The 17429-nt window shown below is 42.6% G+C and overlaps 1 protein-coding gene and 1 long non-coding RNA gene across 4 annotated transcripts in view; one reads left to right on the top strand and one right to left on the bottom strand.

Annotated features, from left to right (window-relative positions):
• Positions 1–5791: 5791 nt before the first annotated feature.
• Positions 5792–17429, top strand: part of ALKBH8 (alkB homolog 8, tRNA methyltransferase) — a 64310-nt gene continuing 52672 nt past the window's right edge. The window contains exons 1-2 of one of the 2 annotated variants that reach the window (XM_075849980.1): positions 5792–5900; positions 16545–16685. In XM_075849980.1, the coding sequence (XP_075706095.1) occupies positions 5883–5900; positions 16545–16685 (159 nt within the window). In that variant the 5' untranslated portion in view covers positions 5792–5882. Of the gene's footprint in view, positions 5901–16218; positions 16304–16544; positions 16686–17429 lie in introns of those variants that run through there. The other variant, XM_075849979.1, reaches the window with a different exon arrangement.
• On the bottom strand, positions 9925–16077 carry LOC142742124 (uncharacterized). Of its 2 annotated transcripts, XR_012881315.1 has the most exons (4): positions 15819–16077; positions 12172–12358; positions 11279–11389; positions 9925–10505 (listed from the first exon to the last, which is right to left on the bottom strand). It is a non-coding gene; the product is annotated as an uncharacterized LOC142742124 (long non-coding RNA). The 2 variants fall into 2 exon arrangements; XR_012881314.1 differs by lacking the exon at positions 12172–12358.

Raw genomic sequence — 17429 nt, 5'->3', positions numbered from 1 at the left:
CTTAAAGTGTAATTAAACTTTAAAAAAAACCTTTGACATGTCATAGTAAATTTTCAGAAGTTTTGATCATTGGGGGTCTGAGCACTTAGCACTCCCCGATCGCTAAAACGAAACAGCAAAAGTGCTCAGGTGAGCGTTGTGCCGCTTTGTTTCTTATTGGCGTGTGTGTGTGTGTGTGTGTGTGTGTGTATATATATAGCACACACACGCATATACATACGTTACACACACACACACACACACACACACACACACACGCACACACGCACACACGCACACACGCTATGGCCTCATGCACACGACCGCACTGGTTAGTTGTGCATTGGTGTATCATTAGGATTCACAACAGTTCACCATTATTGGCAAATCCGGACCATAAAATTACTTGTCTTGAGTTTTTGCGGTCCGGATTTGCAGCCCCCATATGGATCAGTGTAAACCACGGTCGTGTGCAAAGGGCCATAGAAATGAATGGATCCGCAATTTATCCGCAAATATACGGATAAATTACAGCTGAGAAAAACCGGTCATGTGCATGAGGCCATACTGTATGTCCGTACATACATACATACACACACACTCTGATACATACACAAATATATATATACACACACACACACACACACACACACACTAAACTACACAAATATTACATAGTTACATAGTTACATAGTTAGTACGGCTGAAAAAAGACACATGTCCATCAAGTCCAACCAAGGGAAGGGAAAAGGGAAGGAAAAATGTCTACACATAGGAGCTAATATTTTTTTGTTCTAGGAAATTATCTAACCCTTTTTTAAAGCCATCTACTGTCCCTGCTGTGACCAGCTCCTGCGGTAGGCTATTCCATAGATTCACAGTTCTCACAGTAAAGAAGCCTTGTCGCCTCTGCAGCTTGAACCTTTTTTTCTCCAGACGGAGGGAGTGCCCCCTTGTTTTTTGAGGGGGTTTTACAAGGAACAGGATATCACCATATTTTTTGTATGTGCCATTAATATATTTATATAAGTTAATCATGTCCCCCCTTAGTCGTCTTTTTTCAAGGCTAAATAGGTTTAATTCTTTCAATCTTTCCTCATAACTTAAATTCTCCATGCCCCTTATTAGCTTCGTTGCTCTTCTTTGTATTTTTTCCAACTCCAGGGCATCCTTTCTATGAACTGGAGCCCAGAACTGAACTGCATATTCTAGATGAGGCCTCACTAATGCTTTGTAAAGTGGTATTATTACATCTCTGTCCCGCGAGTCCATGCCTCTTTTAATACACGACAATATCTTGCTGGCCTTTGAAGCAGCTGATTGACACTGCATGCTGTTATTGAGTTTATGATTTACAAGAACACCCAGATCCTTCTCAACAAGTGAATCCGCCAGTGTAGCGCCCCCTAGGACATATGATGCATGCAGGTTGTTGGTACCCAGATGCATAACTTTACATTTATCTACATTAAACTTCATTTGCCAAGTGGACGCCCAAACACTTAGTTTGTTTAAATCTGCCTGCAATTCACAAACATCTTCCATAGTCTGAACTATATTACATAGCTTGGTGTCATCTGCAAAAATAGAAATAGTGCTATTAATCCCATCCTCTATATCATTAATAAATAAGTTGAATAATAGTGGTCCCAGCACTGAACCCTGGGGTACACCACTTATAACCGGTGACCATTCAGAGAAGGAATCATTGACCACAACTCTCTGGATACGGTCCTTGAGCCAATTCTCAATCTAATTACAAACTATATTTTCTAAACCTATAGTCCTTAATTTACCCATTAGGCGTCTATGGGGGACAGTGTCAAATGCCTTTGCAAAGTCCAAAAACACTATATCCACAGCGGCCCCTCTGTCTAGACTTCTGCTCACCTCTTCATAAAAACAGATTAGGTTAGTTTGACAACTTCTGTCCTTAGTAAAACCGTGCTGGCTGTCACTTATAATGCTATTTATTGTCACATAATCCTGTATATAGTCCCTCAATAGCCCCTCAAACATTTTCCCCACGATGGATGTTAAGCTTACTGGTCTATAATTACCCGGGGAAGACCTAGAGCCCTTTTTGAAAATAGGCACCACATTTGCGCTGCGCCAGTCCCTTGGCACTATACCAGTCACTAGAGATTCTCTGAATATTATGAAAAGGGGGACAGAAATAACTGAACTAAGCTCTTTAAGAATTCTAGGGTGTAACCCATCTGGTCCCGGGGCCTTGTGCACATTTATTTTATTTAATTTAGCTTGGACCATATCTACATTCATCCAATTCAGTATATCAACTGATATATTAACAGCACTGGCACCGGCTACATCAGCTGCTCTTTCTTCAGTTGTATATACAGAGCTAAAGAACCCATTTAGTAACTCTGCCTTCTCTTGATCCCCTGTGATCAACTCCCCATTACCATTATCTAGGGGTCCCACATGTTCAGACCTTGGCTTTTTTGCATTTATATGCTTGAAGAATTTTTTAGGATTTGTTTTACTATCCTTGGCCACCTGCCTTTCATTTTGTATTTTTGCTAATTTTATTACATTTTTACAGATTTTATTAAGCTCTTTATATTTTACAAAGGCTACAGCTGTACCCTCAGATTTGTATTTTTTAAATGCCCTTTTTTTGTCATGTATTGCCCCTTTCACAGAAGGTGTAAGCCATGTGGGGTTTAATTTGAGTCGTTTATACTTATTACCTGTAGGAATAAATTTTGCACTATAATAACTCAAAGTAGATTTGAAAATCTCCCATTTATCATTTGTTCCATTATTTGACATTACGGTAGTTCTTCCCAGTCCATATCCTGAATTGCAGCCCTCATCCTGGGGAAATTGGCTTTCTTAAAATTAAATGTTTTTGCCCTCCCAGCCTGCGTTTGTTTTTTACAGTATAGGTAAAATGTAACTATATTGTGATCACTGTTACCGAGGTTTTCACGAACATTACACATCAAGTACATACATTACATACTCGTGTGTGTGTGCGCGTGTGTGTATATATATATATATATATATATATATATATATATATATATATATATATATAGAGAGAGAGAGAGAGAGAGAGAAAAATATAGACCACAGCAACGGCACCAGGACTTCAGAGTAGATGAAAGCAAAAAGTGGATTTATTCACCTCAGTAAAGCAACGTTTCGGTTCAACAGGAACCTTTCTCAAGCCATGGCTTGAGAAAGGTTCCTGTTGAACCGAAACGTTGCTTTACTGAGGTGAATAAATCCACTTTTTGCTTTCATCTACTCTGAAATCCTGGTGCCGTTGCTGTGGTCTATATTTCTCTCTATTCTCTTGGGGAATTGATTCACCCCCAGGTAACGAGCACATGGCCTGATTTTTTGGAAACCATTGGAGTGCTGTGTTCATCTACCATTGGACTATATATATATATATATATACACACACATATATATATATATACACACACACACACACACACACACATACAGTACACACTACACATACCTTTTGTAGACTTCAGAGAACATCAGGAAGAGGTGGAGAGTCCATGGCAGGATTTCCCCTGAGCCTCTTCATGCGGTCAGAAGTGCAGTGCAGACACACTGCCCCCTGCTCTGTCCAGACACTGAGCAGGATCACATTACAACAAGGACAGGAGAGTGGAGAGCAGAGGGGGAAGTTAGTGGGGGGGTTATTAAGGCGGCACAGGAGCGATATTCTCTTAAGGAGGCAGCACATCTTGCAGTTGCTAATAAGTGGTGGAAACGTCGGCCAGCAGCTCTGTAATGCCGCCCCCTCTAAGACCCTGCAGTATGCCGCCTGAAGCCAGAGGCTCAACTTACCTCATGGTAGGTGCGGCCCTGGGTGTAGTTTCCAAAATGAGGTCACTTTTTGGGGGTTTCGACTGTACCACAAGACCTCCTCAAACCTGACATGGTGCCTAAAATATATTCCTAAAAAATGGAGGCCCCAAAATACACTAGCTGCTCCTTTGCTTCTGAGGCCTGTGTTTCAGTCCATTAGGACACTAGGGCCACATTTTGGATATTTCTAAAATCTGCAGAATCTGGGCAATAAATATTGAGTTGTGTTTCTCTGGTAAAAGCTTCTGTGTTACAGATTTTTTTTTATTACAAATGAATTTCGGCAAAAAAAATGAAATTTGTAAATTTCACCTCTACTTTGCCTTAATTCCTGTGAAACGCCTAAAGGGTTAAAATACTTTCTGAATGCGGTTTTGAATACTCTGAGGGGTGCAGTTTTCAATATGGAGTGCTCTATGGGGTCTATCTAGTACATAAGGCCCTGAAAGCCACTTCAGAACTGAACTGGTCCGTGAAAAAATGGCCTATTGAAATTTTATTGAAAATATGAGAAATTGCTGCTAAAGTTTGAAGCCTTGTTACGTCCTAGAAAAATAAAAGTACGTGAAAAAAAATGATGCAAACATAAAGTAGACATATGGGGGATGTTAACTAGTAACTATTTTGTGTGGTATTAGGCCTCATGCACACGACCGTGTTTTTGCGGCCGCAATTCCCCCGAAAATCCACGGGAGAATTGCGGCCCCATTCTTTTCTATGGGGCCGTGCACACGACCGTAGTTTTTGCGGTCCGTGCACGGCCCGGTAGCCCGGACCGCAGAAAGAACGGGCATGTCTTATTACGGCCCGGTTCTGCGGTCCGGGCTCATTGAAAACAATGGCCGCGGCCATGTGCATGTCCCACAATTTGCGGGCGGCCTGCGGCTGACAGTCCGCTGACAGTCCGCAGCCGGCCGACCCGAAAATCACGGCCGTGCACACGGCTACGGTCGTGTGCATGAGGCCTTACTATCTGTTTTACAAGCAAATACATTTACATTTAGAAAAATGCTAATTTTTGCAAATTTTTGCTAAAATTTGAAGTTTTTCACAAATAAATATTGAATTTATCGACCAAATTTTTTCACTAACATAAAGTACAATGTGTCACCAGAAAACAATCTCAGAATCGCTTGGATAAGTAAAAGCGTTCCGGAGTTATTACCACATAAAGTGACACGTCAGATTTGAAAAAATCATCTGTGTCCACAAGGCCAAAACAGGCTGCGTCCTAAAGGGGTTAAAATTCAACGATCAACTTAAAAAATAGGCTGGTCACTAGATTTTTGCAGGAGGAAAATCTGCCTCAAACGTTTGGAATTTTGAGGCAGATTTTCCTCTGCCTGCACGCTGATTTTCACAGCGTCTCTCGCCTGTGGTCATTGAGCACTGCGGGCATAAAACGCCGCAAAATACGCTTTCTCTGCCTCCTATTGATGTCAATGGGAGGTTAGAGGCGTAAACGCCCAAACATAGGGCATGTCCCTTCTTTTTCCCGCGTGCGGGAAAAAACGCCTCCGCCTCCCATTGAAATCAATGGGAGTCATTTTCGGACGGTTTTTGGCGCGTTTTCAAAAAACTCCATTTCTCCATAGTATCTGGATTCTGTAGGTATATAGCCATGTGGCTGTGGATTATTTCATGCTTGCAATTTATATTACACCATGAAGTGACTACTTTATATAATGAGGATACTTTATTCTTAATATTGTTACAATGTTATCTTTGTTCAGAAGAAGGAGACAGCTGTGCTTATTAATGTTTCCTATTGTGTAGTACAGTAGTTTGCAACCTTTGTCTATCAAACTACAACTCCCAGCATGCCCTGACAGCCGCAGCTGGAGAGACACAGCTTGTAAACCACTGTTATGTACGCCTGGTGACTGCAGCCTGCAGCGCTCCAGCTGCCGGGGAATTTCTGGGAGTGTCAGAATCTGCTCCGCACTGACGTACAGCGATGAACACCCTTTGTGTGGAGGATCACGGGATATACGTGGCCTCCGCTGCATGCTGGGAATTGTAGTTTTTACATTCACTTCCTGAACATGGCTGCGTACAGTGAGGTAACGTGCATTGATTGTACATTATATTATCACGGTGCTAAGGATGTAACATGAGCGGGATGTGATGCTGTTATATGTAATATTATCTCCCTATGTAGACGAGGATATTATTTACGGAGGTTCTATTATAGATAGGGCATGGTAGCTTCACAGGTATTTGTAGTTAGACGGCAGCTTGAGAGAAGAGCATGCTGGGACTTGTAGTGCAAGAGCTTGAGGTGCACTGTTATATGGGGAATGTAGAGAGACTTATCAAAGGAAAAGTGGAGCAGTTGCCCATCCAATCAGCTTCTGCCTTTCATTTTGCTGATGCCTTTTGAAAAGAAAAAGCAACAATCTGGTTGGTTGCTATGGGCAACTACTAAACGTTCTCTTTGCACCAGTTCTCCCCCATTGTGTGTAAGGTACACTGTGGCAGATTTGCATAAGCCTTGCCCTAAATACCAGTATCAGACACATACCCCTAGAATCACCATAGCTGACTTGCTGGACTTTTCGTTTTTGGTCCCATAATAATGACCGCTGTATATCTCCGGGTATCACTTATTTGCCTGTAGATCTTCAGTGTAAAGTAAAAGTTTATGTGAATGAAATGTTTTTACCCCGGTAAATATGAATGCCCACATAGGTGATTCCATTTTAACAAACCTCATCCATTCCCAGTGTAAAATTTACGCATGAAAATCAACCTGCGGTGCAGATTTTTAACTGCAGCGTTTCACTTTGTATTGCGGATATTTATTGCGGATTTCGCTTCTTTCTATGAGAAGGGTGAAATCCCCCACAAAATCCACCCCCACAAAATCCACACGTCTAACTTGCGTTTTTTGCTGTGGAATTTTCCATCTTGAGTGGACGCACTCTAAGAGTATGTGCACACGATATCGTCAATTACGGCTGAAATTACGGAGCTGTTTTCAGGAGACAACAGCTTCTGCATTTCAGACGTAATTGCTCGTACTCGCGTTTTGCGAGGCGTCAATTACGGGCGTAATTTGGAGCTGTTCTTCATTGGATTAAATGAAAAACGGCTCAAATTATGTCCCAAGAAGTGTCCTGCACTTCTTTGACGAGGCTGTTATCTTGCGCGCCGTCTTTTGACAGCGACGCGTAAAATTAAAGGTCGTCGGCACAGTACGTCGGCAAACCCATTGAAAGCAATGGGCAGATGTTTGCCGACGTATTGGAGCCGTCTTTTCAGGCGTAAATCCTGCACTGATAGAGAGAAGGGGCTGCCGATTACTGCAGTGTAGTAAACCTATATGAAGAACACCACAAAGGTTATCCCCCGGATACATTTATTCAGGTCACAACTATGACCTAATACATAATAGTTTATGGGGAATAAGGCATGGTAATAACGGTGAACCCGCTGAATAAATGACAAACCTAAACTTCGGAGTCTGACACACCAAAATATTTTAAAACAAAAATATCTTTATTAAATACATATTAAAAAATATAACATGAATTAAAAACAGAGATGAATTCCACAGTGTAGAAAAGACAACCAGATCACACGTATATAATATATTATATCCAAAAATTTGGGTAATGGGCGACACTGTTGAGCTACAGAAATGCAGAGATACATCAGTAGTATATTACATTTATATGATGTGCATGTTCTATTACATAGCCAGCATGAAAGAACAAAGAATGGCAGCAGAACAGAGAGGGGCTATTCAGCAGCAAAACAGCTCAGTGTAAGGGCATGACCACACATGGCGGAATTCCTCCGCAACTGTCCGCATCAATGCCGCACCTAATCCGGGTTGCGGATTACGGCTGCGGATCTGCACAAAATGTGCAGAAAATTGATGCGGACTAGCTGCTGCGGACTGCGGGAAAAGTGCTTCCCTTCTCCCTATCAGTGCAGGATAGAGAGAAGGGACAGCACTTTCCCTAGTGATAGTAAAAGAAATTCATACTTACCGCCCGTTGTCTTTATGACGCGTCCCTCCTTCGGCATCCAGCCCGACCTCCCTGGATGACGCGGCAGTCCATGTGACCGCTGCAGCCTGTGCTTGGCCTGTGATTGGCTGCAGCCGTCACTTACACTGAAACGTCATCCTGGGAGGCCGGACTGGAGACAGAAGCAGGGAGTTCTCGGTAAGTACGAACTTCATTTTTTTTTACAGATACATGTATATTGGGATCGGTAGTCACTGTCCCGGGTGCAGAAACAGTTACTGCCGATCGCTTAACTCTTTCAGCACCCTGGACAGTGACTATTTACTGACGTCTCCTAGCAACGCTCCCGTCATTACGGGAGCCCCATTGACTTCCTCAGTCTGGCTGTAGACCTAGAAATACATAGGTCCAGCCAGAATGAAGAAATGTCAAGTTAAAAAAGCAAGACGCATCCGCAGCACACATAACATGTGCATGACAGCTGCGGACTTCATTGCGGAACTTTGAATCTCCATTGAAGTCAATGGAGAAATTCCGCCATGAGTCCGCCACTGCTCCGCAACAGACAGAGCATGCTGCGGACACCAAATTCCGCTCCGCAGCCTATGCTCCGCAGCGGAATTGTACGCATCGTGTAAACGAACACTGCTAAATTAAAGTGAAAGTCAATGGAGAAACGGCTCCGCTGCGGAATAACGCTGCGGAGTGTCCGCAGCGGAATTTAAGTGAAATTCCGCCATGTGTGAACCCGCCCTAACTATCTACACAGCAGGTAGAATCAGAATAAATGTAAATTACAGCGTGTATAGCAATGTACGTGCCCCTGATAAGAGCCAGACAAAAGAGCCAAGGTCCATACTATGCACACAAAATACGCACATAAATTAAATGGCTCAGCGGGACCCCATAGGTAAAGGGCACAATACAAAATCAGAGCTGTGGCTGTGTTGTCAGCCATAAATGCAAACAACCTCTACCCATGGTGATAGTCTAAATGCAAAAACTCATATTGCTGAAGGTGGACACATGCTGGGAACGGAGCTCATACCCATTTGGAACAGGTCACCCTCACTGGCGTCACCCCGACGCGCGTTTCGGCCCGGAAGCCTTCGTCTGGGGGTGGTGTTGGAAGTGCAGATGCCGTCCCCCTTATAGCCCCCCTCAACCAATCAACTCCTACAGCGGGAGGATGCAGCAGCTGTGCCTCGGTGTAGCAGATTAGCAGGACGTCGTTACAGGTAAACATACCCATGGTGCTGGATCCGGACGCGCTGGAGAGTGAAATCACATGACCAGTGATCCGGCCACAGCTGGGATAGAACCATGGCAACGGACGCCGTTCATCTGATCACAGCACCCGAGGCAAGTGCAGGCTGTTTTAAAATCAGATGCAAGACGTGAACGGACAAAGTAAGGAGAAAATGAATGAAGAATGCTCAAAAGATGCAACAGTCAGGTATACACATACCAGGAACTATTTCATATATAATGTTAGTCAACCATAATTAGCACAGTATGACTGGATAACACTTCATAAGCATAATTGTGTAAACATAAATGGAGGCTTGCAACTAAATAAAAACAGAAAATATTAAAGATACAAAAAATTATTGCGGAATACAAAAAGCACTTAAAGTGCATACATAAATATTTAAATGTACATACACATTTGTGTGGGTTTAAATAAATTGTTAAAATTATTATTTGAACACTTTCCCTAACCTTTCCCTATTGGTGTATAACAGTGATAAATTATATGTGTGTTAAATCACATATAAACATAAAGATGTGATAAAGACATACAACAAGAGATGAAAAACATCAAGCATAAATATTAATAATAAATATATACATAATAAAAAAGTGACAAAAAATGAAGAAAAAGTGAAAGAATATTATATATATGCATATACACCAACAAAAAATCATACATAATTACAGGAACAAATAATATAATCAGTTGTGAATGAAAATGAGTGAATATATACACATATATTTACAACCTGTGAAAAATTGCTTAAATGGATATTAATGACAACAGTGTATATAAATAAATAGATCAAGAAAAAACAAAAAATATATATATATATGTATATATAAATATAAATATATAATATTTATAGTAAATTAAGGTGTTGAATTATAACAAAAATACCAAATTACAAATGCTTGTAGGTGTCACTCGATTTAAATATATATACAATTAAATTATAAACATACATATATTCACACAAATTAATTACAATATACAAAGCCACATTTAATGTACACCCACACCAAAAGGTGTATAAACCTGTGGATCACATTCAATAAGGCGCAATCAATACATATACATCAGGATCAGAGAATACATAACTGTCTACATCCATCTATTCTATTTTCACAATTCATGTACATGATTAAAGCTAAATTGACATAAGAAGCAGTCAATACATCTGTGCATCTACACATGTTCATATTGCCGCTACACTAATTTAAATAAATCTGTCCAAAGCTTTCCTTTATAAAAACCACATCTGAATGTATATAAAATACATAAATCACAACAAATTATCATCTTCAAAGGACCTATTTGGGGAGATTGGTTGGAAGAATAAGGAGGTGGAAGATCACATTCAACCCAATAGGGAAGCATCAGGATTGTAGATAATAACAGGTTCTCAAAATTTTGGGAAAATTCGATCCATGTAACTAAAAGCAGAAGCACAAAAGCACATATATTAGAACTTGTATATAAATCAAGAACATATTAAAAACAACACCATGGATGATCCTGACACTATAGAAAAGCTGCAAAGCCCAGGCTTTCGTTCAAGCCGTTGGGTTGTAGTGTTTTTAATTTCCAGATCCATCTAGATTCGACTCTCAACAATTTCTTCATCAAAGATCCTCCCCTCATGTCAAGTTGTACATGGTCAATACCCATAATTTTTAACATTTTTGATGCACAGTTATGATACTGAGCAAAATGTCGGGGTAGGGTTTTTAAGAGGTCAATTTTATCTAAAGCTGTTCCCCTAGCTGCCTCAATACTATTGACATGTTCTCTTGTTCGTGTTTTTAATTCTCTGGTCGTAAGCCCAATATAAATTTTCGGGCAGGGGCAGTATGCATAGTAGATCACTCCCTTTGTATTGCAATTGATGGGCCAAGTGATCTTATATTTACACTGCCCTGACGAATCAACAAAATCCTCACTACAGACAATGTTTGGGCATGCAATACATCTACCGCATGGTTTGCACCCCCATTTGGGTTTAGATGCTCCAAAGATTGGTTTCGTTATCTGGGGTTGGTGGTAGCTATAGACCAAGGAATCTCGGAGGTTTCTGGCCCTTAATGATGCAAATGCTGGTTTTGCAGGCAATAAATCAGCCAAAACACCATCAGTTTGTAAAACTGACCAATGTTTAGATACACACTTCTGCATCTCACCCCATCTCTCATGATATGTAGTAACATACCTGATTTTGGTGTCAGCATTATCCTTTTTAGTAGTGGGATGAAGCAATTCGATCCGTGTGGCTCTGCATGCCCTGTTGTACGCTCGGTTGATACATCTCCTGGTGTAGCCCCTATCAGAAAAACGCTGTTTAAGAATGGTTGCTTGTCTTTCAAAATCATCATCAGATGAACACAATCTACGTATTCTCAAGAATTGCCCGATCGGGATAGATCGGATCATGTGTTGAGGATGCGAGGAAGAGGCGTGCAAGTACGAGTTGACCACCGTTTCTTTTCTGTGTATATCTGTTTGAATACACCCAGTATTATCACATTTGATCAACACGTCCAAGAAGTCAATAGCTGTTGAGCTGGTTTTGCAGGTCAATCGTATGTTGACCTCGTTCACATTCAATTCACCCATGAAGGAATCAAATTCCCCCTGGGTGCCCTGCCAGATGATAAAAATGTCATCAATGAATCTGGTCCACAGGACCACCTTGCTCATTGCTGACAACCGGTCCGACAGGAAGAGATCCCTCTCCCATAGCCCCAGGAACAAGTTAGCGTAAGAGGGAGCACAGGCTGACCCCATCGCCGTTCCCTGGAGCTGGAGATAAAATGAACCGTTGAAGGTGAAAAAGTTGTGTGTGAGCACAAATTCTAATAAAATAAGAACCAACTGTGATTTGGCTGGATCAATGTCTGTCATCCTTTGAAAATATGCCACTGCCTGAAGGCCATCTTGGTGACGGATGTTAGTATACAATGACTCAACGTCACATGTTGCCAATAGCATGTTAGGTTCAAGTTGAACACCTTCCAATTTTTTAAGGAGATCAGCCGAATCGCGGAGGTAAGATGGTAAAGTCTCCACTATTGGCTTCAAAATCGCATCGATGTATTTACTCACATTGTCGCAAACATTCTCTCTCCCGGAAATAATGGGTCGCCCTGGTGGCAGGTTAAGGTTTTTGTGTATTTTCGGTAATAAGTATAGACTGGACACCTTAGGATCTTGAACCACCAGACAGTCCATCAATGCTGTAGAGATGGTGCCCGCATCAAGGGCCTCTCTCAGTATGTGATGGAGTGATATACTGAAAGCAGATAAAGGATTAAAAGTTAGTTTTTTGTAATATATGGGGTTTCTCAATTGACGATATGCTTCCTTCTCGTATAAATCCCTGGGCCAGACCACTATATTGCCCCCCTTGTCAGCTGGTTTGAAAACCGTATCATTAAAGGACTTCAATTTCCTCAGGCTAGTTCGTTCATTGCTCGTCAAATTATCATATTTAATACTACTAGACATTTTCTCCATATCCTGTGCAACTAGTTTAACAAATAAATCAATTGCAGGACATATGGTGAAAGGAGGGAATTTTGTCCATCGCTTCCTTATTGATTGGGGGATCGTACCTGTCTCAGGGGATTCCTGTTCTTTCAATAGTTGTTCTAAGGAATGCAAAGCCTCTATTTCCTCCGGTGTGGTAAAGTTATTATCGGTCCTCCTGTGAAACCACCTTTTAAATATCAGGCCTCTGGCGAAAAGATGTAAATCTTTTATAGCTGTAAAAGCATCAAATTGATTTGAGGGTGCAAATGTTAACCCCTTTGATAATACCCCAATGTCACTGGAAGACAATTGATGAGTCGATAAATTAATTACCTTCAAACGTTGGTTGTCAGGTGTTGGAAAGCGCCTAATTTCATCTCTCTGTCTACCAGGGGGATCAAAACTGTACGGTTGTGTGCGTCGTTCATCCGTACGGAATCTCTGTCTGCCCCTTTGGTTGGGTATATTATTTCTCCTGTAATCCATACCACTACGTGTTCTTCCTTTCTGCCCATTATCATCGGATTCTGAGACTGAACTGCCTGAGGATACTGAAGGGGATCTGCTGGTGATCCTATTATGTACTTTGGAGTATTGCCATTTGTACATCCTATTCGTCAGTTTATCATTTAGATCCCGCTGAAATTTGCGGCTCTTGATATCCTGTATGCCTTTCTCCCATTTATCCATTTCTATGTTACATTGCTGAGAAATAGCAATCCATTCATCATCACTAACTTTAGCTTTCAATAGAATCTGTGCCTTATCTATTTCAACATCCAGTACTTCAAGAGACTGTTTGTCAAGGCCTATCAGTAGCTCCATAAACGTCTGTGAAGCGGATCTGCAATTTTCCTCCCATCGACTGACAAAGCTTTCATCTAAACTGTTGAGAGTGGGAAATACTTGAATGCGGAGACCTCTGGGTATGAGGCCCCTTTGTAAGTACTTTTCTAGGAAAGCCTTATTCCACCACGTTTTTGTACGTTTGTGGAGTAATGCTTTTAGATTATTCCTAATAGCAGCTGAATTTCCTAGTGTCAGAATCTCCTACCATGGGTTCATCTCTGAAAACTGTATCTAACTTGGTCAGCCAGGTTTTTTCCCTGGCTCTAAAGTCCATGCTGGTGGACTTTACTGCAGTGTAATTTTGCAGCGAAAACGTGCCCGTAAATACGGGTGGAATGCGGGTGACACCGGACCCGTATTTACGGGCACGGGTACGTAAATACTGGTGCAATACGGGTCGAATACTTGTGACCAAGGACCCGTATTTACGCCAGTATTTACGGGAGGACAAAAATACGGTCGTGTGCATGAGGCCTTAGGCTGGGTTCACACGACCTATTTTCAGGCGTAAACGAGGCGTAATATACCTCATTTTACGCCTGAAAATAGGGCTACAATACGTCGGCAAACATCTGCCCATTCATTTGAATGGGTTTGCCGACGTATTGTGCAGACGACCTGTAATTTACGCGTCGTCGTTTGACACCTGTCAAACGACGACGCGTAAATTGACTGCCTCGGCAAAGAAGTGCAGGGCACTTCTTTTCAACGTAATTTGAGCCGTTCTTCATTGAACTTAATGAAGAGCAGCTCAAGATTTACGAGCGTCACAGACGCCTCGTAAATTAAGAGGAGGAGCATTTAGGGTATGTTCACACGAGGGCGTCCGTTACGGCTGAAATTACTGGGATGTTTCAGCCTGAAAACATCCCCGTAATTTCAGCCGTAACGGCATGTGCAGGCGCTTGAACGCCGCGTCAATTACGGACGTAATTGGCGCTGCTATTCATTGGAGTCAATGAATAACGGCTCCAATTACGGCCAAAGAAGTGACAGGTCACTTCTTTGACGCGGGCGTCTATTTACGCGCCGTCATTTGACAGCGGCGCGTAAATTACGCCTCGTGTGAACAGACAAACGTCTGCCCATTGCTTTCAATGGGCAGATGTTTGTCAGCGCTTTTGAGGCGCTATTTTCGGACGTAATTCGGGGCAAAAACGCCCGATTTACGTCCGTAAATAGGCCGTGTGAACCTACCCTTACGGCTGAAACGACACAGCTGTTTTCTTCTGAAAACAGTCTGTCATTTCAGCGGTAAATGCCTGCTATCGTGTGAACATACCCTTAGGGGGGATTCACACGAGCGTGTATTCGGTCCGTGCGGGCCGCGTGGTATTCACGCGGCACGCATGGACCAATACAAGTCTATGGGGCAGTACAGACAGTCCGTGCTTTTTGCGCAGCATTTGTCTGCTGCGCAAAAAGCGCGTCAGGTTCAATAACTCCGCGTATTTCGCGCATTACGCACCCATTGAAGTCAATGGGTGCGTGAAAACCACGCAGTTTGCACGGAAGCACTTCCGTGCGAACCGACTGAAACAGCGCACCAGCTGTCAAAAGGATGAATGTAAACAGAAAAGCACCACGTGCTTTTCTGTTTCCGAACATCCAAACGGAGTGTCTTTGCGATGAGCGAAGCCGGACAAGCGAACCGAACTTCACCGTGTTCGGCCGAACTCGTTTTGGCCGAACCCGGCAAAAAAATTATCGGTACGCGACGTCAGGAGATAGTCACTGTCCATGGTGCTGAAAGAGTTAAACTGTTTCAGCACCATGGACAGTGACTTCCGATCCCAATATACATGAACCTGTAGAAAAAAAAACGAAGTTCTGACTTACCGAGAACTCCCGGCTTCTTCCTCCAGTCTGACCTCCCGGGATGACAATTCAGTCCAAGTGACAGCTCCAGCCAATCACAGGCCAAGCACAGGCTGCAGCGGTCACATGGACTGGCGCGTCATCCAGGGAGGTGGGGCCCGATGTCGAGAGGCGCGTCACCAAGGACGCGTCACCAAGGCAACGGCCGGGAAGTTCTCGGTAAGTACGAACTGTTTCTTTTTTTTCAACAGGTTTTTCGATATTGTGTTCGGCATTCACTGTCGAGGGTGCTGAAAGAGTTAGCTCTTTCAGCACCTTGGACAGTGACGGGCGTCGACTAGCCTCATCTCTATGATGGCGGCTGCGCGAAAATCACGCAGCCGCGCATCATACACGGATGACACACGCAGCTGTCAAATGTTTTTTGCGCGCGCAAAACCCGCGTTGTTTGCGCGCGCAAAAACGCAACGTCCGTCTGTATCTGCCCTTAGACTGTCAGCCAAATTCATCAGTATCTACCTGCAGAGAAAGCAGTTGCTCTGCCCAAAACGTACCTGCAGCGACGGGATGAGCTCTGTTGGTGCCCAAGACAGGGGTTTCAGAATGCGGCCCATCACCCTCGGTCCCAGAATTTCAGCATGATCATTGTCGGATAGACAATCATTCATTTATTTATCCCCTATTTCACATCCGCCCACCAATCCCTAGTATTATTTATACCGGTCCCCCCAATAGCGAGCAAGGTATAATCCGCTACAAATAATATATAGTAACGATGACGAATCCCCTCAGCGCTGCAGATAACATCGTCACGGTCACCTGACAGACATGCAGATTATCATATATTATTATACGTGGTTGTACACTGCCACCCTGTGGCAGCAGACAGAATCTTTTTCCTATATGTAGAATTACTGCTGGTCCTAAAACTGGCATTAGACGTTACATTCTAGTTGGACGATCCTGCCTTGTGATGGGATCTGCTGGCAATCTAATATCTGTGGGACCCGGCAGACAGTCACCCAACATTTGCCATTGGGTGAGACCAGGATATGACCGTCTGATTTCTTATTTATCAGATTCTTTCTTTCCCCAGAGATAAGCAGCATTAAATAGTCCTGGAAGCCACTTATCTGCCCATGTATTGAAATAACATTTGTTACTGTTGCTTTGTAATGTGCAGAGGATATAGATGGAGGACTGGGCTAGTAAACTGTGTGACGGTCTTTATACTTCTCCTTTTCTGTCTTTTTCTTACGGTTTTATATTTTATACCATAGTCTATAGAAGAGCAAATACTGGAATGTAACACGAGACCGAAGCTGAACAAAGAGCAGAAGAAGCTGATGAAGAAGGAAGCGAAGGCAAAGAACATTCTGCTGAGGCATGAAGGCGTAGAGACTGCGTCACGTCCCTCAAAGGTGGGTGCGGGGGTCCCGCCTGTTCTCTTGTATCTGTTTATACTGTTATAATGCACATCAATGAAGGAATTGCACTGATGAATGTGTGAATGATACCTGTATATACGGTACAGGTGGATGTCAGCGCACATTTTATAATATTGGCGCAGCATACCCGGAAAAATCCAGATTTCACATCTCACAATAATCCTTCTAGTTAACTTTTTCTATTAGTCCATGTTCACATGGATTCTGCACACTAAAAATCTGCAGCAAACTAAAGTGCAAGTGAATAAGGTTTTCAAAACCCATTCATACGTTATGGAAAAAATCAGTGAGGATTTTTAGTGCTTGCTGTGGATTTTTATATCTGCGGCATGTTCTATTCTGCTGCGGAAAGGTGTTGGATTTAGCGGCGGATTTTACCTTTCTATAAGGCCCTTTTCACGTCACGTTTCTTGACCTACATTTGACGTAGACGCCAGGAAAAGCTCCCGAAATACACGTTAAACGTAGACTGTGACGGATGCCTAACTGGTATCCGTCACCTATAGGCCATAATAGTATCCGTTTTAATGGATACGTCATGAACTTCCATGACCCTTTTCATGATGTATCCATTAAACCGATACCATTATAGCCTATACCTGACGGATACCACTGTTAGGCGTCCGTTTATATCTTCAGTTGTTCATAATCTATAATGGCGGTAATCCATTTACAGTGCACGTCATTAAAGCTATTCAAAAGCCAATGACGTAGCCG

Source organism: Rhinoderma darwinii, chromosome 2 (assembly GCF_050947455.1).
Source record: "Rhinoderma darwinii isolate aRhiDar2 chromosome 2, aRhiDar2.hap1, whole genome shotgun sequence".
Classification (NCBI taxonomy): Eukaryota; Metazoa; Chordata; class Amphibia; order Anura; family Rhinodermatidae; genus Rhinoderma; species Rhinoderma darwinii.
Note: the sequence above shows the minus strand (reverse complement) of the source record. Positions and strands in the feature narration are given on the sequence as shown.